Below are 23,381 nucleotides of genomic sequence, written 5' to 3'. Positions count from 1 at the left end.
TGTCCCCGTTCAGCATCTTGCAGCCCCATCAGTCCTCTGTCCTACAAGGCCGTGAACTGTAGGAATCCAGGAGACCGAGCAAAACTTTATGCCTCTACTGATGCTGTTGGACGTAGGAGAACAACACATCTTGCAGGGGTAAGCATGCCAGTTGTACGTAGTGTCTCATGCCGTGACACCTGATTGCATTGCTTGTTAGGACAAGAATAGTTGCAAGGATACTTGACTGAGTCTGATCCTTCCCTCTGTGCTGTCCCCACCCCCTCCAATTTGTTTCATATTTGGCTGGATTTTAACTGAAATACACTACATTATGTGGTTGATGTGGCCTGATTCTGCACCAAAGAATCCATGTGGAAAAACACCCATGTTTGCAGAGTGGATGCCTTAGTTTCTTACGAGGCATGGAGGCAGTCAGAGTGTGTGCCCTCTTCTCAAGTGGATTCTTTGCTGCCTTTTAAGGCCCAAGCTGGTGTTGCAGCTTTTCCCTCACTGGGGAATCTGTTTTTCCCAGCAGCCTGTTTTCACAAAGCCGGTAGAACTTCATATCTTCTGAGGCCTTTAGCAAATTCATCTGAGCCTCTGGGATAAAGAGCAGGGAAGGCATGCCCTCACACGTGTCTATATATGTAAGCCCCCAGAGCACTGTCACGCTGGCTTTACTTTCTTAGGAGACCAAGCTAGTAAACTTTTCCTTGTTGAGAAGGAAGAGATTGGTTTAGGAACATGGTTTGTAATAGGAGCATGGTTTGTAAGGAAGGCTTCCCATGGATCACCTGCTCATTCTGAATGATTTGGTGGTACTACTGTGACTGATCTGAGCTTTCAGGGAAAATCAGACCAGTGTGATACAGGCAGACTGAATTCATCTTGACTGTGCTCCAAGCCAACGGGATGCAGTCAGCTCCAATTCAGATATATGCTGAACCTAAGCAGTTATATTGTTCCTTGTTCTCTACAGCCTTGGTTTGTTTAGAGTGTGAGAAGAGTGAAGTCATCTCTGCAATGATTAAGAGGTGCTTGCATTTTCATTTGGCCTGATGGACAAAATAGCAAGAGACAGTGCTGCTATTGCCATCCTTGTTGGAATCAGTGTTAATGACAGTCATGTGAATCATAGCTAGTACTTAATCTTTCAGGCAGATAGTAGTATACTGAAGTTTAAGTTAAGGCACAGCATTTGGATGCATCTGAGGAATCTGATAGTATGTGCATAGTGCATTGCAATCTCCAGAGCTATCACTGGGGACCTTATCAATATCTATAAATACCTGAAGGGTGACTGTCAGGAGGATGGAACCAGTCTCTTTTCAGTGGTGCCCAGTGATAGGATGAGGGGCAATGGGCATAAACTGCAGCACAGGAAGTTCCACCTCAACATGAGGAAAAACTTCTTTACTGTGAGGGTGATGGGGCACTGGAACAGACTGCCCAGAGAGGTTGTGGAGTCTCCTTCTATGGAGACCTTCAAAACCCGACTGGATGCATTCCTTGTGGAGCCTGCCCTAGGTCATCCTGCCTTGGCAGGGGGGTTGGACCAGATGATCTTCAGAGGTCCCTTCCAACCCCTACCATTCTGTGAGTCTGCGATAGCAGTTTAGCACCTGTTGGGTCTTTCTCATTGTGAGTCTGTGTTTTGGTTTGGTTTCAGGCTGGGGGGGAGGAGGGAGGGGTTGGTTGTTTTTTTAATTAGAAAAAAGGTTGATACATTTTGGTGGAGGAGACAATGTAAAAATGTTAATACAAAATGACTGAGTTTCAGTAGCCTGTGTGCTGTGGAGAATCTTTTTTTCTTCTGTAAACTTTTACATTAATTCAGTTTTTTACTTTACTGATATTAAGAAAAAAATTCTGGTGCTCTGTTTTTGAGACTGATAAAGTGGCTCCAATTATAGAGAGTTATTGCTAGTGAGCCAAAATTATTCTTTGTTGTAATGCGTTTATTCTGGCTGTGTATGCTTTGATAACTCAGGTGATTACCATCATATTAATCAGTAGCTATCTGGTAAATTATACTGCTAAAGAGCTGGCTAATTACTCTTGAGTAATGACATCAGGACCAAGACTATCTATCACTAATACTGTTATGTTTTTGGCAATTTAAAATAATTAATTTTAACCATAATGACCCCAAAAAAACACTTGCATTTTTGAAGATAAACAAAGGGTTTATGTGCTCATGAAGTTGTTTTCAGTTTTTCTTCCCTAGTTCTTAGCTTGGTTTTCAGTTCAGGAGACAAGCACTGCAGAGCTCTTGGCTAGTGAGGGTACACATGCTGCAGGGGTTGTGCTTAAGCCCCAGCCAAGGTGGTGAGTAGGAGCTCCTCTGCATCATGTTGGCTGAGTGGCAGCTCTGTGTACTCTCCAGTATTCCCATTCTTCAGACTTACAGAACCTGAGCATATTGTTCCAAAAACCTGAAGTTTTTCATCTGCAGTGAAATGGAGGAAATATATAGATGCCTAAATTGTGAGATATTCCTTTAAACCAATAATTCTATTAATACAAACCAGAGCTATTACAGAAATATTTTTTAAAAGTAAAATCCTGAGATGAGGAATAAAGAAGGAAAAAGAGGAAATCACTACCATGTATAAGAATCAGTGGCAAAAATGTATGTGCTGTGGAATCATCCAAGAAAAATAAAAATATAATAACTGTTGCACCACATTTGAGGGCATTGAGGGCCTCTGTGGTGTTCACATACGAGCATGAAAGCAAAAAGCTTGCGCTATATAGGGACTGTGACGAAGTGGGAGCCGAGGGGAGTGCTGAGAGGGGAGTGTTTTGCTCTTTCTTCAAGTGAAATCCTGGATTTATGGGGGGTAGTGGAAGGTATGCTGTGGCAATCGGCAAAGATCAAACCTTAAAAGGTAATTTTTTTTTTGCCTGTGTAAAAATACACCTCTGCAAATTAGCCCATTATGTCTTAGGGCAGTAGAGAACATGGTTAAGAAGGATTCTTGTTGTCAAATGCATGTTTACTGGCAAAGATGGTGTCAAGTTACAGGGACGGTATTAATGAACTTGTTAAACAGGCTGTAGAAACTACTGACTCGGCACTGCGTTTTCTCAGCCCCCTGACCCCTCATTTTTCACTGAGCTTGCTTCGCTTTAACCGAGCTTCTTGCTTTGCTTTGCTGTGTGAACTCTGGCTTGACTTTGTCTTTTTGTTTGCTGAACTATAGACTGACAAAAAAGAAAAGGAGAGAGACCACTTGTCATCCAGCTTCTCAGCCAGCTTTAAAGGAGGTCATTTTTCTTCCAACCCCAAAGCTAGATCACCAGCTCCCTCTCCAGTTTGGTAAGCCAAGTACATGCTTAGCTGGAGGTTGAGCTATAGGCAGCTCTGTTTTGTTAATTAAATGTGAAACAGTGCAAACTTACTTGGTGGTGTAGATGTTTTCTCTCTGCAACAAAGGAAAGACAGTCCTGCTTTTAGATAAGTATTACTATTGCTTTGAGGAAGGGAATGGAGGAGGAAGATGCCTGGTTTCTTCCCTCTTTGCTGGGCTCAGTGCTCACACATCTGGAGAGCTGCAGGGAAGCATATTGCATGAAAGCTAGTTGGGTGCTCCAGCAGTCCTGCATGATAGCAGAGAAATAGAGAAGTTGTTTTATTTTTAGCTATTGTAGTTGAAGTGATATAGGTGGTGTCCAGCAGAGCATATCTGATAGTAATTGTCACTTTGGTTACACAGGCATGCGTCAAAGTCTTTGCCCTTCTTGCCTGGCACACCCAAGCAGATAACTTCCCCACCTGGTTCCTCCAAAGTTACCTCTGCTCAGGCACGTCCTCCTTCTCCTGGCAACATCCGGCCAGTCAAAAAAGAGGTCAAACCAGAGAGTGAGAAGAAAAGACCAGAAAAGGAGGTTGAAAAGGCCACTGAGGAGAGGACAGAAGAGAGTAAAGGAACTTCAGTAGGTGCTGGAGAATCTGCAAGTCAGGAAGACCTTGCTGCCCAGACAGAGGTCCCTCAAGGTAAGGAGAGATCCTCCTTTACGTTAAGGAATGTCTGAGAGTCTCTTATGTTCTTCCCTTCTTTTCTCTGAAACAACGTAGCTTGCAGTAGTTTTCTATCAAATGTTAGTCTAAGTTCTTCAGAACATTCCTACAGATGTATGTTTATTGTGAGGAAAGTGTAAACTGGTTGAAGTCCTCCTGCTTGTGACAGTCAAAACAACATGCAGATCTGCCTCGTGCCATGTGGCTTCACAGCCTTCTTCTCTTGCCATTTTGGACCGGGATTTTGTCCCTCACAGCTTCTGTTCAAACTGTTGAAGTAGAATAATAATGATCTGAAGACTAATGGTACAGGAAGCCATCACAATAAGGTAGTGTGAGCAGTGAGAATGTCCAGCTCTGCTAGACACTCAGTAGGGTTGTGCTGATAACACTGCCAGCTGACCTATAATATTGCAAGAGTACCACATCGTGGGAGAGATTAGCAGGATAAAATGGAATGCAGAGGTGAACCAAGAAGAGTAAAGAGCAACAGGCAGAATTTTTCAGGGAAAAGGAGTTATTTACAAAAACCCCACAAAACAAAAACAAACAAAAAACCCCCACACCAACCCTGAAAAGCAGCAAGGCAGAAAAGGGTGTACACACAAAATAAAATAATTGTCATAAAGTGTAAGAAGGGCAAAAGGTAAATCTGAAAATGAAAAATGTAGATTTGTTCTAGCAGACATTTTAGTCCATTGTAAACATGGCATAAACTAACTGTCTCACAGATGGGATAGAATGGTCATTGTGATCACTGTGATTCCCAGGACGGCTTACTTAGGATTCTGAATTTAAAACTCATAGACTCCCCTGTGATTGTCTTTCAGAAAACTGTTTTAAGTATTAATAATCCTGCATTTAACTGCAAGATGTGTAGTTGGAGGGTTTTGTTCTGCGAGAAGACCTGATGTGAATTGTTTTCTTTTGTTCTAATAAGCTCTGTTACTGTAGTACCAGTCTGATACACAGGTTCTACCACACAAGGTGCAACCCCACAAAAAGCTAGAGATTTACAATAGTAAATGGATGCATGTGTTGGCCGTGGGCCTGTAAAGAAGATAAAATTGCCATGTTAGCATGCGTTTTCACTCCTCTTCTGATAAAAGGAAGCAGGCAAAAGGTGAAGAAGAAAGCTTCCTTTTAAAAGCATTTCAGGGATACCACTGAGATTATTGCAAATGTTTACAAGTTGTAGTTCCCCAGTACAAGGTGCAGACCAGAGAAACATCATCATGCTTGTCTGGGAGTTTAGGTCAGGAGGAAGAGAGGCTCAGCTTCTTTGCGGAGTCAGGCAATTGAGTTCATGACAAGGTCACTTAGTAGGGAAACAGGTTATGTGTGATAAAAATATTCAAAAGTAAAGTAGTTTTTATTCACAGCAAAGAAACAAGTAGTGAAGAGGGGCAAAGGAGAAGGACCCTATAGTCAAAGTGGTGAGCAGCACTTCGAATGTCGTTTGCCAGAGCTAGAGGAAGTGATGGATTGAGACCTCAGGCGAAGTGTTTTACATGTGAGGTTAGAGGACAGGCTTTGTACTGCAGATGGAGGCCCAAAACTTAACCACTGGTTGAATGCAAGAATCGAGAGAGGAGCTAGAGGGACGTTGCTGATTCTCCTAGGTCTGTGTGGCAGGTGAACGTAGCTGATTTCTGCCAATTAACTGAACTGGCCTTTAACCTGCCTGGCTCAGCTACCTGCTAGCTGTGTAGTCACAGGAACCAGGAGGTCAGCAGGTCGCTGATGGAGCTATTCAAGCTTTTGCAGGCAAATTTCACATGGCTACTAATACCAATGAAGTTTTAAAGGTATTTTGGGTGTGCCTGTGCAAGCTGCTGTCATCTTTTCTGACAGCAGGGCAGGTGTGAGTTAAACAGGCTATTTGGTACTCCGCCAGCTTCAGCACCTGAGGCCAGAAGTGAGCCCCAAGCAGCACAGAGCTGCATTCCCTTTAGGAGGGACAGCCATGGACCCTGACAGTCCATGTTAGTAAATTAAAAAGGGCTGAGGTGCAGGAACTCTCTCATTTATGCTGTTTAACTATTACAACCAGGCTCTCTGGTATGTTTCTGATCCAGGTTGTAATTGCAGCCCCACGTTTTCTTACCTTCTGTCCCCAAGGCTACTAAAAGCATAGCTCTAAAGGCCTCCCAATTTTTAGAGTGATCAAATTACTTGCTGCCTTATATTTGACCATCCTAGAATTTTCTAAGTTCACAGCTACGTCTTGGAGGTTAGCCCAGGCCTAGACTGTTCTCTAGGGGTGGACTGAATACCTGTTTTGGTAATGTGAGAGAGTAGTGCTCTTGCTGAGGCTAAACTGTGCCAGCTCACCTCAGGGCTAGAGAACAGGCCCTGGCACTCTTTAAATTACTGGTGTACATGTGTCATTTGAATTCAAGGTGAAAGCCCTGCAGCAGTTATAGAAAGACTTGCATAATCTTTGCTTGATAGAAGAAGAGAGCAGAGAGGTCAGCAGATACGAGCATTCAGCACAGAGAAAGCAGATTAATTTCTGTTTGTATACATGATGAGGTGTAGAAGGGGGGAATTGGGGAGGAAACTCCTCTTAGAAGTTGTTAGCGAGGTGAGGAAAATGCTGTAACATCCCAAAGGGTGGTTAGAAATGTAGATTTAAAATCATGTCCTGGCTGTTCCTCATGACTTGTTTTACATGTATCTTCCCAGGATCAGAATCTGATTCCATTGACAGTTCAAAGTCTTCCCTCTCCATGCTTGTCTGTGTTGCCAGGTGTGATTGTCCTGGGAACGCTTCCTTCAGTTAGCTTGGGTGTTGGTAATGGTCCCTGGCCTCTAGAGAAAAAAGTGCAGTTGAGGTGCTCTGTACCTGTGCTAGAGAATGCCAGGCAAACTTACGGAAATGTGAACTAGTGTTTTACTTGAGGAAAAACCGGTAACACCTTCTCTACTAGGTGGCCAAAGCTGGCCCTGGATAAAGAATTTATATGAAGACACTATTAAGGTTTGAATACAAGCCATAGTTCACCAATAGTGGCAAAGCTTGTTAAGAAGCTGTGTTCCAGTCCCACGAGTTGGCTCCGGTTGGAGTAACTGCAAAATTGATGGTAGTTTGTGTCCTACCCTTATTGCAGATCACTTCAGACAGGTGATGTTTGAGATCGCTAAGTCACCAAAAGTGACTGGCCTGTCACCAAAAAGTCTGTCTCTGCTCTTCAGGTGTAGACTATCAGACAGAAGAAAGTAGAATATCACAATGTTTCATTTCTGCTTGCTGGATAGAATTGGATAAACTTCAATGTGATGGTAGGGACTTGCTGAGTCAGCATAACTCCTGTTGAGCCACCTCTCAGAATTTTTTCTTCTGACAGAAAAGTTGACTTAACCCTTCAGCTGCAGCTGCTTTTGCATATCCTATAAATGCAAGCTTCCCTTAAGGAATATGAACCCCTAGCATCCAGAAATTTCTTTCTCCTCTGAATCATTTATAAAACCACATAAGCTTGAAAATATTTATGGAGTATTTGAAACTATGTTCTGCTCCTTTCAAGAGAGTGTCATCTTGGCTACTGTGTCTGTATGAACTAGTTTTCCTTCCCATCTGTTTCAGCAGTCAGCCCATCCCTACCTTCTGCTCCACCAGCTCTTTCTCCACCTCCAGCCCTGACAAAGACCTCTGCAGGTACAACTGACCCTGAAGAAGCAACAAGGCTGCTGGCTGAGAAGAGGCGCCTTGCCCGTGAGCAGCGGGAACGGGAGGAGCAAGAAAGGAGGGAGAGAGAAGAGCTTGAAAGGTGACTCTGGACCTCTGTAGTGGAGAAGACCTGTTTTCAGCAGCCTCCTAGCAGCTTCCTGTGTATATTCTGTGTTTATTCCTGTGTATATTTGGAGAGAGCAGATCCTTGCTGTAGTGATTCATTGCTTCCTCAGAGATTAACAAAGCTATACTTGTTTGTTCCAGCTAGGGATCTCTGCACAGCTGTTTGCAACTTTGGGATAATGTCTCTTACTTTGAATTGTAATCTCTCTACCATGCGTTTAGGTGTCCAGCAAGCTCTTTTTTCTCATTTAAAATCAAGAACCCCAACAGTTTGGGAGGGTAATTGATGTTATGTCTCATTTACTAGTAGAAAATTAGTAGCCCATCTGGATACTTATGAATGTGGCTATAAGACAAGTGGAGTGCCTTTTTAGAGGGATGCTATGCCTCTGGAATTTGTGAGAGTTCTTGAACAACATTGCTGAACATAAGAGCAAGGCAGAGCCAGTTAAAATAGCCTGGCTTTGCAAAAGGCTCACAAATAAGCTGCTGTGGCATAAGAGTTAATATGGTGAAAAAATACTAAGACTGAAAGATCAAAAACAAAAGGTAAAGAATAATCAGCTTTCACAGCAAAAGGAGTTGTGGCCACTGAGAGAATGCTGGTCTTCAGTGAGATAAAGCAGTTGTGAAGAGTTTCAGGCCTATCTTATATTGATGAGATAGAAAATGGAAGCTGAATTGCATTACTGCTAAGCATAAAGAAATTCATATAAGGAAATATTCCTAACTTATGTGCTAGTCACAGTCTCTGGGCTAATTACTTCTGAATGGAGAGATCTCATTTGGAGTTGAATATGCAAAAGTATCAGGTGAGTCATGGTCAACAAAATGAACTGTTGTGAGTTACTGGAAAAGGAGAACATGAAAATGTCATTCTGAACTATCCAAGGTGAATCAGTTTCTTGAATAAGGAGTTTTATGAGATATTTTTTGAGATGGTAAACTCAGTAAAACTAGGAAAATAAGTGCAGACAGACATCAAGGAAGATCACAAGTATAGAACAGTTCCTGTATGAAAATCGACTGAACAAGTGGGGATTCTTCAGCTGGGAAGACCATCTTCCCTCTCATTCTGAGTGGGGAATGTAAGCTACAAAATCCTAAATAATTTGGGTAACATCAAAGGTGAAGGGGAAAAGTTATTCACTTCCATAATACAAGGGTGAGGGGGCATTAAGTGAAGTTAGGAGGTAACGTTCAAAAATCAGCAGAATTAGATACTCTTTTTTTTTTTTTTTAAATTCAGGAATCATTGGCACAAGATAAAGGGGGGGTGCTGAAAATGTGTACCATTTCAAAATATGATAAAATTAAATTATGGAATGAAGTGTTTTGCAAGATGCATTAAAGTCAATGATACTGTTTCTGATTCAGAAAGTACCTGAGTCTTAGATAGTGGAAGCCAGGCATGTGCTGGAGAAGTATTGGTACTGCCTTGCAAAATTTTTATGTTCCACAGAGCTTCACCATTGGCCCCTGCTGGAAACAGAATGGGCAACTTGGCTTGACCTAGTTCAGGTGTTTTGATGCTCTTATGAATGAGAGTAGTGCAACCTTTATCCATATGTTCTGTAGTGCTGGTGTCTTGGGTCAGGAATCTGGTAGTCTGGGTTTTTTCCCCTCCTTTTTATACTGATTTTTCTTATGCTTGTTTCATGATTGCAGGCAAAAGAAGGAGGAGCTGTCACAGAGGATAGCTGAAGAAAGAGCTCGCCGAGAAGAGGAAGAAGCTCGCAGGCAGGAAGCGGAAAAAAAACAAAAGGATGCAGAGGAGGAGCGGGAAAAGGAGGAACGGCTGCGCCGACAGGCAGAAGAGAAAGAACAGAAGGAGAAAGAAGAGATGGAGCGCATTCAGAAACAAGTATGCTCCCCTCCTGGAATTTCTGTGCCAGTCTGATTGGAAGCAAAGTGAATGAAGCAACACTTCTTATGCAGTACCTAGATCAGAAGAATATCTAAAATTTAAGTGCTATATATAAAGTGAATAGGGTTGTGGTAGAGTTCATTCCATACAGTGGTTCAAAGAGTAAAGATATTTCTTCTTGACAAAAACATGGTAGGGAGTTGAGTTTCATTTTGTTGAGTTTTTTTTTCTCCTGTAGAGTTTGTTTATTTAGAACAAATCCTTTCCTGTTCCTGACAAATAGTGATGGAGAAATCAGTAGAGCTGTATTGGGGGATTTTAATGAACGGTGTTATACCAGAGAACTTTGTCCCCACAGTTATAGAAGGTCTAAATGCTAAGATAACTAACTATTCAGAGTGTTGGAGACATAGCACTGTTGAGTTCTAATCCTATGCCCAATATTGCTTTTGTGTGGGGCTAGTGGGAAGTGATAGGTTTTGATCACTTTAGTCAAGCCAAGGAGAAACTTTGCCTGATGCAGTCTTCCTGAAATCAGAGCAGCTCCTCAAGAGACATCAGAGTAAATAAATCAAAATACAATTTTTTCAAGTGTTCTCATTTTTGATGGGCATAATGTTGGTTTACTGGCTTCAGGCGAGGCTGTGGGAAGCATTTTGGATAGGATTCTTCTCACACATGCTCTTACTTTGTGCATGTGCTTTCTCACCCCCAAAATTCAGCACTTCAGTCTGCCTCATAGACATTATTTTTTTTCTTCTGGTATATAATTACATGTGTGCTTCTGGAAAATAAATGTTTAAGGGATTGTGTTAGCTAATACAGCTTAGAAACTGCAGTTTTCTTTTCTAGAAGACGTATGCTGCTTTCTTTGAAATGCTAAAATGAGGTATGTTCCCAGTTTAGCACTCGGAGATAACACATGGCCAAGTTTTTTTGGATGTTACAGCCTTAGCAAATGAACTGTTGTAGTAGTTCCATCACACAGTAGTGTCACTGTCAGGGAGCAAGGCCTGTCTACAAGTGTATTCCAGACAAGTTTTACATTTAATCAAAAAAGCAGGAATGGAAAGCTTGTGGAAATGTACCAGTGGCTGTTTGTCCCTGGTCTCATTAAGTGACGACTCTGGCCAAGTAAAATATTCTACTGCTTTTGTTTGACTTCAAAAAACAAAAAACAAAAACAAAAAAACAAAAAAAAAAACACAAAAACAAACAAACAAAAAAAAACACAAAAAAACACAAAAACAAACAAACAAAAAAAAAAACAAAAACAAAAACACAAAAACAAAAACAAACAAACAAAAAAAAATATCCACCACTCAAAACATGACTGTCTTGAATACTGTCCTGGCTGCTGTTTAAATGCTGAAGGTTAGGACATGTACTCCTCATTTGTCATCTGGTGTGCTTTCATGCGCATGCCCCAGACAAGGCACAGAACCAAATATGATGCCCGTTGTTGAGTTATGTATCTCTTAATGTTATGCAAAACATGGAGATGAATCAAGAAATGTGCAACTCAGTCTGAAAAGATTATCGGTGACTTGTAAACATCAAAAGTGTCTTTTCAGGGTGTTAGATATGCATAGCTAAGCAGACATCAGTGTAAATCTGTCCTTAAGTACTAAATTATTTCTCACTTTTTCTTCTACCATCAACTCAGAAAGAAGAGGAAGCTCGTCTACGGGAAGAGGCAGAACGAATTCGATTAGAACGTGAAAAGCATTTCCAAAGAGAAGAGCAAGAGCGCCTGGAAAGGAAGAAGGTAATTCAGTACATGCAGAGAAACTGTAATTCATTTTGCCTTAGCAGTTTGCTTCCACCTCAGCTGTAGAAAGTTATCCAAGATATAAATGTGCCCTCAGAAAAGCCGCTGTCCTCATCTGCATAGCCTGATGTGAAAGTGAAGGGAATATTGCCAACAGTAATAAAATAATTCATCTTTTTGCAATAAACAGATGCAAGTGGTAAATGACAGGCAGTTGTGGTTTGGGAGAGATGTTTTTAAATTAATGCCAACAAAATTATTTTATCCCTTTATTATTTCATTGTAGAGGCTTGAGGAGATCATGAAGAGAACTAGGCGTGTAGAAGCTGTAGATAAGGTCAGTGCTGCTACATAACGTGGAAATATGAGGCATGTTTCACTTCTTTAGTGCCATTTTTAATTTACAAAACTGTGCTTCCTTTGTAGAAACCCAGCGACCAGCAAAATGGACATATATCAAAGGCAAACGTTACTGGAGAAGCAGGTATTGTGTTTAACTGTGAATCAGTTCACAATCAGTGAATAAACATCTACTGAGCATGATGAATTGAGATACAGTTCTGAAGCTTTGCATGCTAATTGTGTTAAAGAAAACCATGAGAGGGGTATAACTGAAGTTTTAGCAAACATTATTTAGCCTTTCCATGTAGGTAGTTAGCCATTACTAAATGAGTCAGCTGTTTTTAGCAACTTTGTCATATTGGTGTTTAAGGAGAGGGAGTTGCTCACCAAGTTTAATTATTTGTAAAGTGAAAAGAAACATTCTCTTTTGATTCTGATCACAAAAGAAACTGATTCTATAGTTTCTTTTGCATAGTATTACAGATGTGATTGTTGCAGATTTATTCCATTTTCTTAAAGGGTTATTTCACCTTAATCATCAAAGCAAACTGTTCATTATCCAAACATGTCCATCTGATTTCTCCCTTCCACACCTGCTCCCTTACTCACTTGGTCATAATTTCTATTTGTTTCAAAATTCAGCTCCTACAAAAGCTGAGTTTCCCTGTCACACCCCCAATTTGTCTTCCCTTCTATTCTGTTTCCTCTATCTTTTTTTTTTCCCTCCTCATCATTTTAGGTAAAGTTTTATATAACATTTTAATACTTACAATGAAGGAAGCAAAATGTAGCCTATATTCCACAATCACTGAGTATGAATTAGCAGTATATAAAGATACTGAAGTCAAGCTATCAAATGGCTTATCCTATTGTAGCATAACATATTAAACTACATTAATCTTTAGTTTTCTTTTGTGTTTTGAGTTGAGTAATGTGGAGAACAAGTAACAGCACTGGCTGTGTGTACTGCTTTTTTTATGTTTAAAGTGAATGCTATAATTAGTACTGCTAGGAAACCTTTTCATGAAGGTTTCATCACGTGTTTGAAAGTTACTTGTTTGCATACTATCTTGCGGGGGGGGAAAGTTTGGGAACTGCTAATACAGAATGCATCTGGGGTGCCATCTTTTGCTGCAGGCACTATTGAAGGTGCTATAAACCACTTAATTCTTGAAACTATAAACGGCTCTATAACCTGTGGCTAGTGCTTTCCTGCCCAAGGTGGAAGAAAAGTAGTCAGTTTTCTAAAGCATAGGAGAATTTAGACCTCCATTTCCCCAGGCCCAAGGAAATGCTGGAGTCCTTGAGAGATTGGATAAAGAGAAAACTGCCCTCACCTTCAGGGCTGCTCTACTATTTGGCTTTGCTTTAACTAGGTATGCTGTTGAGTTAAAGGTATGACTTCACGGACATATTTCAGACGAATCTAAGTACACATGTTATGCTCTAAAAGACTTCTAACTATATGCAAATGGTGGGTTTTTTTCTTTCAATTTTACTGTTTGGCAAAATACGAGGAGACTTTTGTGGGCATGGCCAAATCACACAATGAAACAAAATTTGTCACCTTTTTGTTATTTGTTTGGCCTCTGCTTCAAAACAGGAGATAACTCTGCCTTTCCAAAGCAGAACAACTTCCTTCTGTTTTTCTCTTTTAAATGTTAAAGTTAAATATTTTGCTCTTGTTTTACTTGTAGAAGCACAGAAACCTGGATTGCTAACACCTTCATGTAAAAACTTACAGATCAGACTAAGTCATTTGGTATCAAAGACTTCATCCCAAGCCTTTAGAGCATAGCAAACCAAGAGCAGTTGAAGGAGGGTACTCTCAGATGAGGTTTTGGGTAACAGAGAAATGTGTCCAAGCCTATGAGTACTAAATTATCCTTGTGATTATCGTAACAGATGCTAGTGTGGGTGGGGTGCAATTGCTTCCTTTTACTGAGCTCTGTATGAATTAGTGTGATTAGGTACAGTGCAGAAGGCTGTAGCTGAGCCAGGCCAATAACATCTATCTCGTAGTCTTTGGATGAGGCACAAGGATACTCTTAATTTTTTGTTGTGCTCTACAGCATTTTATAGTAGTGATTTGGTACGTGTTGAAAGAAGTGTCCTTCCCATGGGATTCTTTTCCTCTTGATTTCCTTTTGGGTTACCGTCAGTAATCAACACAGGAACCAAAAAATACCGGTGTGTAGAACTGATGTCCCAGTGTTCTCCTATTCCATTATCTATTGCTGCTTGAAAAGTGCCAGCATAGTATTTTGTCAGTTACAGACCTGTTTTGACCACTGGCTTGTGTGTTGGAATTGTGTATACCATTGTAAAATGGTTATTCTTGTCCATAAAGCTATAGCTTTGAAATTTGTGGGATTTACTTGGGACCTGAAACAGGGCTTGTGTGCCCAAAAACTTGGCAAAGGATGTGGGGTTGGGGGAGGGAGGGGTGTGGGAACTCTTTTTTTTTTTAAACTGTAGTTTGCCTTGACTGTGCTGTCTTTTGTAGGAAATGTTTTATCCTAATCTGCAAATAGATAATGTTGCTTGGTTTTAGAAAAAACTGTCTTCTAGTCATAACCAGTCCTGCATCTCCCTTAGAACCTGCAGGAGGACCTCAGCTTCAGCATGCAACGCAATCTCCACACAACGGGAAACCCATCACCTCCACGTGTGTCATTGTTTCACATCAACCCCCTGTAAACCTGGATGGGTAAGAACACTGCTAAGTATTGGAGGGTGTTCAGAGGATGAGGGCTACTAGAGTAATAAATTATTTTCAGATCCATGTATCCATTAACTAAATGAGACACAGCTGTTCAATCTGCCTTGTTTCCTGTTTGTTTTTATATTTTCCTGTGTTCAGAGAAGAACTTTATCATCTTTCACTTAGCAGTAACCCATTTTTGCCAACTGCTAGGGAAGAATTTTGTAAAAATATCGCATGTTCTTTAGAGTGTTTGGAACAATGTGGTGTTTGCCAGCAATTATTACATAGATTGAAACTTAATGGAAAAGGCAAATTTTTTCTGATCCTTTCCATAAATTAAGCTTCATAAAAACCAGTCTGGATTTGCAGTGCTATTTGTCTTGATTGAAATAATGAACACTGTTTTCAGCCTAGATGTTTCAATTTCTGACCTGCTTGAAGTCTTAGCAAGTTTTGCTTATTAAGCAAAAATCCCTCATGTGAGATACAGAATTACTCATTTTGGCTTTGCATGTAAAAAAAAAAAGCAACAAACCTTTGTCCTCTATAAGGAGAATTTGGGGAGGCAGATATTTAACATTGGGAGCTCTCTAGCCATGAAGCAAATCACTTGGGCTTTGAGAAACTGTTGAAATGCTTGAAACCTTGGTGTTGAACCAAGTGAAATCTGTTCCATAAGCATGAGCTGTCAGCTATTTCAACTTCAGTAAGGCAGAAAGCCAAATAATCCCTTTAGTTCTTTCATGTTTTATGCAGGTAATGCCAGAATATGCATGGAAAAACTTGAATGTGGGAAGCCATCACGCAGTCTGTAATGGGCTGTATGCTTCAGGGTGTGATTGGCACTAATTGAAGGAGGAATTTGCCCCCTCTCTCCCTCTGTATGCCTGGGGGATCTTAGCCTGCTGTCGTGCTGACAAGGATGCTCCTGCTGAGAGAAGTTCTGTCAGTGGCACTGAGCTGCATTGGATGAGCTGCATGGAGCTGCCTCATAATTGTCTCGGGCAGCTATTAAATGTTAATCACTGCCAGCCTTATATGCACCTTGATGTTTGTGATATAAAACGTGCGATGCTGATGAATGCTGTCATGTAGCATTATAATCCGTGTGGAAGGAACCTCAGAATGGCCAAAGTGAAGAATGAATAAATGAGATGGAAGAACAGCAACAAAAGTAGGAAGTACGTATAAGGCTGTGGAAGGGGAAGCTGGTATGCCAGATTTGGGTGTGGAGCAACTCTACTTTATAGAGGTACATCCACACTGACTGGGAAGGCAAAGGCTGAAGCGCTTGGGAGCATCCCCATGTAAGCTTAGCCCAGGCAGTCTGAAAAACCGTTGTAAGGAGTAGATAGCAGCACAGATTTTATCACATGGTAAAAGCCACAGGTGCCAACAGCGCTGCTACTGCATCTCATGTGCCATGGTTGTCTGGCATCTAGATGTACCTGATACTGCAGCACACACAATAGCAACATGTGGAGATGGTCTCTTGTGTGAGAACCTCACTCTAGCCCCAAGAAAGATTTGGCTTTTGTCTGGAAAAGTCTTGAGGATGTTTTAAGGGCAAGATAGCTCAGATTTCTGACCAGAACTTAGGAAGGCTTTGCCTGTGGGACTTGTGGCATGTGTGTGTATGGGCAAGAGGAGGGAGTGAAGGAGAGGAGTCATCCTAAGGCCTAGAGCAACAGTCAGTCTTGTTCTCCTCCTCCTCTGTGGGAAGTTTCACTGGGTCCAGGTCAGGAGTGTATGTGTCAGTGGGTCTATTTTGTACAGCGCTGGGGTCTAGCCTGAATGCATGTCTTTGAACAGAACTGGTGGTTGGTGTTTGGTGACCAAACCCAGAACACCTGTACTTGGGGTCAGGATACCTGTATTTGGGGTCATTCCCCAGACAATGCAGGTCCTCTGTCCCTTGCATTGTAGTGTTGTAATGTTGAAGTAGGGTGACTTGAAAGGCTGCTAGAGGTTTGTGTGAAGATACGGAGTTCTACTGTGGGGCATAACAGGAAGTTTCCTGACGGCTTACTGTGGTGAACGTTCATCCCTATTCCTCCCTGTTGAGTCACCCATCCTGCGTCAGCTCTGTGGCTGGGATTCAGTTGGAAACAGCGTCCTTGTTTCCATGGTCATGAGTACAATGCAATTCAGAAAAAGGAATTCTGGCAATTTAATTTCCACACTTGACCATTCTCTGTTGCTGCTTTTGATCAGCAATGCAGATCTCATTGTGCTGGAACTTCATTAGCTTTCCAAGACAATTAATCTTCATAAACCCTAATGAAAATGCTGTGATCTGCTGCATTATTTACCACGTATCTATTGTCAATAATAATTAGTTTTATTAATAAACATTTATTGCAGATGATAGACTGGCACCATTGTTTGTCCCACCTAATAGTTTGTCAGAATTTTTATCGGTATTCCTACCTGTGTTTTAAACAAATGAACAACAATCACTTTTCCTTAGGCTTAAAGCTCCTCACTTTGCATCATGAAAGAAAAAAGCAGACAACACTAGCTTGTGAATTGAGCTCTTTTACTATCTTAGTTGTCTGAGTTAAAATGATGTGTCTGAACACAAATATGACTTCTGTGGTATGTAGTTTTAAGTGATGCTGCAACTGTTTTGATTTTGCCACCTACGCTTGCTCTGAGTATCTTCTCCATAAGTAAATTTGGTTAAACAATTTAATGCTTGAATGCTAATGAAGAATAGTGAAATTTTGGGGGGTTGGGGGTAAGCAGGCAAGGAGTGACCTTGTATCTGACCTGTAAGTCTGTGGTGAGAAGCCTCATAACTGAACTTAAATGAAGACATTTCTCATATGGGTGTAGTACAATGGAAAAGGCAACACTAAATACATTTTTAAAATGGAGCGTACCGTGGTCCATTTTTCATGGAGCAACTTTCCAGTTAGTAAAGTACCTAGAATTACCAAGAAAACTGGTATTTCATGGATGCTACAGTACTACTAACAGCATGTTAACTTCTGGCTAGGCTCTGGGTTTTGGTGGGGTTGTTTTCCCAACAAATCAAAAAAAAGAATTTGAAACATTTGACAATAAGATATAATATTAAAGTTTTTTCAGACTTTTTGTAAATTATAAAAGATTCCAACAAGATTTTTTCCCAGATTCTGGTTTTTTTTTTTTTTTTGCTTTACTGAACAGTAGAATCCAGGAAGAAACAGTGATAGAAGTTGGAGATGGATAACCAGTACAGCTACCTAATCTATCTCCCGCTTGCAAATTTTTGCTTATTCTTTACCCAAGTTAGATCCTGTTGCTACTTCTCAGAAAGTTATTTCAGTACAGTGGTTTACATTAACAATCTTTTCCTTACGATACTTATCCCGTCATTCCATTTTTTTCCTGAGTTGCTTTCTATAAATGCCTGCAGTGGGCCTCAGTGAGAGCAGTTCACCTCCTCTGTGTCGCTCCATCCTGCACAAAGGGAGCTGGGTCTGGGTAGATTAGATAACCAGTTTTTAGAAATATACATTTAGACAAGGTGACTGCCTCAGTATCTTGGCCCTGGAAAAGGATGTTACTGAGTTCAAATTATTACGTAGTGTTCATTGCTTAGTCTGTAGGATAGCACACTTGAAATTTGCTTGAGCACTACCTTCCCTTCTTTAGTCCTCCAGCTCCTCACTGCTGGCTGATTTCAGTGCTGTTGCCTCAGTGGATTAAAAATAAACACTGCTTCATTTAAATCATGCAAAAGTCTGGGGTTCGTTTTGCTGTTAATGTCTATCTGTGACGTGTCTGCAAAAATCATGTCTATAAATGAGATGACTGACATTGTCTTTCAGATCAGGAATAGCAGGTGTGGAAATATTTCAGCACATTCCGAAAGCCTGAAAATCAGGTGGTTTTTTTTTTTCTTATTCAGTGTTGATTTCAGATGGCTGATCAGAAAGACAGACATCCTAAATTCTGGTCTTTTTTCTTTCTTCTTTACTCTTTTCAAATTCTTTACATATAGATTATGCCTGCACAGAGCTTTGGTTAAAACTGTCTACATCAGTAATTGTTGGTAGTTTTTAACTCTGTGGATCTTCCAGTTCCTTTAATTAAATTGTCTGCTTTTCTCTCAACTTCCTCTAGTCTATCTTTTTAATATTGACGTGACCAGTTCAAAATGGGAAGCTGCACAGATGCTTTTTTTAGCTTCCATGAAGCTGTCCTTCAGATGCTTGCAAGACTGTTTTGTTTGGAAATGCACTCTGAATCTTGGGCAACCATTTTTTTTTAAATTATGTAGGTGTCTTGCTACAAGCATACTTATGGAATGTGTTACAATGCCAAAATTATCCAGTTCTTAGAAACATACCTGCAACATTGTATCCCTGAAATGGGTATTGTGAGTGTTGTGCAGGACACTGAGATGTCACTGAGAATGTAACTTAAGACAGTAAGAACAGCTGTACCAGGTCAAAAATCCATTACTTTTGTGTGTTATTTGCTTTAATGCCCTGTAGCAGTCACTTAGGGAGAGAGTGTAAAGGGGAAAAAAAAAAAAAGGTAAGTACCAGGAGATCCTCTGGTCAATGAAGGGTTACTAAGCAGTGTGGTCCAAATGCAACCATAGGCTCAAGCAGTCCCTAAGCTGCTAATTACCTGCAGCTGGAGGGTATACCAATCTCCTAGGAATTTGTCTAATCTCCTTTTGAGCTTATGGCCTCTAAGATGTCCAGTGGGATTAATTCCACAGTTCTGTTTTTCCCTTTGTTTCTTCTAAACTTGCTCCCCTAGTAATCTGGTGGAGCAAATAGCATAAAATATTAGAAGATTTTATAGCATAAAATACAGAAATTCATAGTTACGGTTGTTTCTTCTGTACCCCCTTTGTGGTTGTATAGACTCCCCTGAATCAAAAGACATCTTTCAAGTCTGTGAATCCTGCTCTCAGTATGTAATGCTGGCAATGCGATGACAAATAAATAGGAAGAACTATTTATCTATGAAATCAGCTGATCAATCAGATTGGAAACATTAAAATCTGTTTGTAGAAGCAAGAGTCGTCTTTGTGGTACCAATGCTTGTTGAAGTACTATGCTGTTTAATTTATGAGTGAGCAGTTGCCTTCTCCCAACCCTCTTTCTTCGCCCATCCATCAAACTTGCTGTGTTATCCTAGCTGTGATAAGGTTATTGACAGTAGATGAGGATGAAATAAGTATGAGGATACCTTTATAGTGAATAATAACTGAATAACTACATTATAGAGCAGGTTTTATTAGTCCTAAAGCATTTCAGAGATTCTGGTTCTCATCCTACAGATTGTGGATCTCTGGCACAAAAGGGTGATGTGACTTGTGACCTCTCCCAGGCAGCCGTCAGGATATCTGTGTCTGCTCTCAAACTCAGTGTAGTGAAACATACTTTTCACTTTGAAATTTGCTCAGCATATCCACAGATGGAAAAAAGGGGAATGCCTTTCTGAAAAAGAACTGGTGGTGGTTTGAAAAACTGGGAAAGGCTTGATATGAAAACCAACATGTCGTTCTCACGGGAAATCTGGGCTTTGGATAAAGTGTTGCTGCTTTCAAAAGAGCAATAATTATTTTCTGTCTTTTGAGAAGTAAAACAATTCTGTAATTGTTTGTGAAAAGTTGGACACCTAAAGAAGCCAGTAAATTGAAATAAGCCATATGCCAGTTACAAGCAGGTTGGGGTTTTTTTAAAAGACTGGTAAGTATACTGTCAGGAGAAAATTAGCCTGTGAAACCAAGCCGCCTGCTTTGAAATGGCCTGCGGAAATTGATAGCCTAGTTTAAATCTAGGAAAATTGCATCTGAGCCTTTGTGGCTGAAGGATTGCCAAACAACCTGAACAGTTGTGATGTGGTTGGAATAGGTACCCAAGATTGTCAAGGTCTAACTGTTGAGGGCCTTAAGAAGCACCTGTGGAAGATCACATGATTTTTGAGTGTCAGTTGAGTACTTGCTCTTTCTCGAGGAGCTTATGGTCCCATGACTGTCATCCTGTGCACTAAAGTAGCACCTTAGTTTCTCCCCTTTGGCAAGGTAGCAAAGACAGCAGGATTTGGCAATACGGTGCCTCATCAAAGGGTTGGGAGGGGAGGAGTGAGATGGTGAGATGTGATCACGTGCCTTCTCCAGAGAGTATGTGTAACTGGAGAGTGTGGCTGTGCTTGTACAGCTCCTGACTGGGGGAGATGGACAAAAACCTGCTCGTAAGACATCTCTGTCAAGTGGAAGATGGAAAAAGAAAGTGCAGATGGACACGAGGGGTGCTGGGAGGCATTTCTTGTGGCTTGGGTGTGATCAGTGGCAGGAGTGCAGAGTTGGATAGTGCCTTGGAAATAAGCCCCGAGAAGCTGTAGAGGAGCAGGGTCTGAAAACTGCACCGGTAAGGGAGTGTTTTCTCAGCATGAGTGGCAGGGAGAAGAGGCTGCTCCAAAACTGGAGGCAGGAGGTGATCCAAGGAGTAACAAAAATGACAATGACCTTATCGAAGGGCAATTACATGGATTTGTAGTAAGAGGAAGGGTCTGGCAAAGGTTATGAGGGCTGAAAAAGATGTTAAAGGCTGTGAATTGCATTGCATGTGTGGCTCAAGATAGCAGTGGCGGTGCTGCAGGGGTTTTCTTGCTGCTTTCCCCTCGCAGTTGCTTCTCGGAACCACAGTGTCTGTAAAGCGCTGCGTAGTTCTGGGTATCGTGTAGCCACAGGTAACAACTGTCCTGTGTGTTTGAGGAGGCATCTCTAGTACCTGGCTGCAAACCCAGTTTTTGTACTGTGGTAGAAGCATAGTTTTGTTTTTACTGGCTAAAAGAATGCTCTGGATGAATGCAGACTTTTCCATTTGTAAAATTGCTTTGAGGAGGACTATATTTCTGTTCTAGATGAAGTATATGATGAAATACCTATGTTTCTCTTTCAGTAATCTCAATCCAGAGAAAAATGCAAATGAAAACGGAATGTCTATGCAGAATGATAACTTTGAAGAGATCATAAACCTGCCTCTTGGTTCTAAACCATCCCGGCTGGATGCCATGAACAATGATGGAAGCAATAGTCCTGAAATTCCCTTGAATCCAATTCTAGCCTTTGAAGATAAGGGGACTCTTTTGCCTCAGGTAGATAGTGTTCAAACACATCAAACAGCAGGTAGGTTTGCCTTGGTTCATTAACTCTTGTAAAGTGGTGTAATTGACAGAGGACCTAGAGCTCTTAACTGATGTAAGTTGATGAATTTACGTGTTTTTTAACCCCCATGTCATTTGGGGAAAGGAGCGTATCGCCTCTTCGTAAAGCTGTGCATGCCGCGTGCACACAGATGCTGTGCAAGTTACAGTGAAGCCTTGCCTTTTGAGGCGGGTTCCCAGTTACACTGCACTTTCTGCCACTAGAAGTTGCTTGAGAATGTTTGTCCTGTGCTTTCAAACAGCAGCAGTGACAACTGCTGCTCCCAGCTTACGATCGGCAGTTGCGTTCCAGTTCTGCAAGTGCAACATCCGATAGGCACATGCGGAAGGGGAGCTGGTACCTACCTTCTGTGTAAAATTCTGGTTGTATTTCCCTCATTGGGTTCTTGCTGACATTAATATTGAGGGATGGGTTGCAGCACACTAGATTTTTCTGAATTGCATCACAGCTTTTAAAGGATGTTAGGTAAACCAATACTAACTTAGCAAACTAAATTGGACTACCATTTTCTTTTCCTGTGGCTAGCAAATGTAAGGATAATCATCTCACAATAAAATAATTGCATAAATGCATAGCGTTTTGAAGTAAGCATTGTCACTCTTTGCTGACCTGTCATTTTTGATACCTTCTGTTGTAGAAGTGATCTGATTGTTTCTTCTGAAGAACCAAAGGTGATTATGAGCATCTCTGCAGTCTGTGGAGTTTCTTCCATGCTATGAAGGAGTGTGGGGTTTTTTTCTCTCCAGTTTTTTAAAGATTTCTTGAATATCTTTTTTTGGAAGGACTTTAGTAAAACCAGCAGAAGAAATGATGGGAATAGACTTGGATCACCTTTCTAATAGCTTTCATCACTAGAAAAATCATGCTTCATATGCATTACTTAATATGGCTTTTTCCAACAAGCTTTTTTCTGTTAGTAAATGGATATTTCTGCATTCCTTAAGACACAAGACACTGGAGTCTGAAAGCAGTGGGCTGATTTGGGTGGTGGGACTGATTCTTTTTTTAAAAAGGTGGGTGTTGGTTTACAAGACATCACTGTAAGATTGGCAAAGAATCTTTTACACTTTGTGGTTCTAATACTTGAAAAATAAATACCTCATTGCTCTACAAGTAGAGTTAATGGGGTGTTTTATTTAAACCTATTGGTTTAAATATTGCAGAGAACTCTAATTATGGGGGCAAAGTATAGGCTTCTGTATCAGGTTCTTGTAAATGTAATTCCTACAGGGACATTCTGTAAATTGAGACGTCACTATGCTCTTCTCACATTTTCTCTAAAAACACAAAACAGGGCAGGTTTTAAAATGTGAAAATTTGAAAGCGTTATTTTTTCATGGACAAGAAGAAAACCTATTGTTCTCCTAGATGTATTTATGAATTTTGTTCAGTACAGAAATAAATCATTTAATTGAATAAATTAGAAAAATGTGGTAAAATGATACTGCAAACTTGATTTTTTTAGTTACATCCATGTTCACAATACTATAAAAGCATACACATATGCGCACACACGTGCACACGCAAGGAAATACCTTGTTCTGTTCCGAGTCCTGTTAAGTTGCTGCTGTTCCCAATGATGGAAGACTTTTCCTTTGCCTTATCAGACTACTGAAGACTGTGTGAAACCTGCAATATTTGATTTTTGGATGATGAAGCAAGTTTGGGGATTTTTTTGGTTTTGCTCGTTTCAGAGCAAATGGAAGAGA

The 23,381-nt window shown here is 40.8% G+C and overlaps 1 protein-coding gene across 1 annotated transcript in view; it reads left to right on the top strand.

The window, feature by feature from the left end:
- Positions 1-23,115, top strand: part of MAP7 (microtubule-associated protein 7) — a 35,771-nt gene extending 12,656 nt beyond the window's left edge. Inside the window, exons 4-15 of the mRNA XM_010292661.1 lie at positions 14-138; positions 3,189-3,304; positions 3,702-3,982; positions 7,596-7,779; positions 9,474-9,669; positions 11,339-11,440; positions 11,730-11,780; positions 11,870-11,932; positions 12,117-12,122; positions 14,404-14,495; positions 21,407-21,633; positions 22,310-23,115. Coding sequence (XP_010290963.1) covers positions 14-138; positions 3,189-3,304; positions 3,702-3,982; positions 7,596-7,779; positions 9,474-9,669; positions 11,339-11,440; positions 11,730-11,780; positions 11,870-11,932; positions 12,117-12,122; positions 14,404-14,495; positions 21,407-21,633; positions 22,310-22,320 — 1,454 coding nt within the window. The 3' untranslated portion in view covers positions 22,321-23,115. The remainder of the gene's footprint in view (positions 1-13; positions 139-3,188; positions 3,305-3,701; positions 3,983-7,595; positions 7,780-9,473; positions 9,670-11,338; positions 11,441-11,729; positions 11,781-11,869; positions 11,933-12,116; positions 12,123-14,403; positions 14,496-21,406; positions 21,634-22,309) is intronic.
- The last annotated feature ends 266 nt before the right edge of the window (positions 23,116-23,381 follow it).

Source organism: Phaethon lepturus, unplaced genomic scaffold (assembly GCF_000687285.1).
Source record: "Phaethon lepturus isolate BGI_N335 unplaced genomic scaffold, ASM68728v1 scaffold15278, whole genome shotgun sequence".
Taxonomy (NCBI): Eukaryota; Metazoa; Chordata; class Aves; order Phaethontiformes; family Phaethontidae; genus Phaethon; species Phaethon lepturus.
This window is presented reverse-complemented; position numbering and strand designations above follow the sequence as displayed.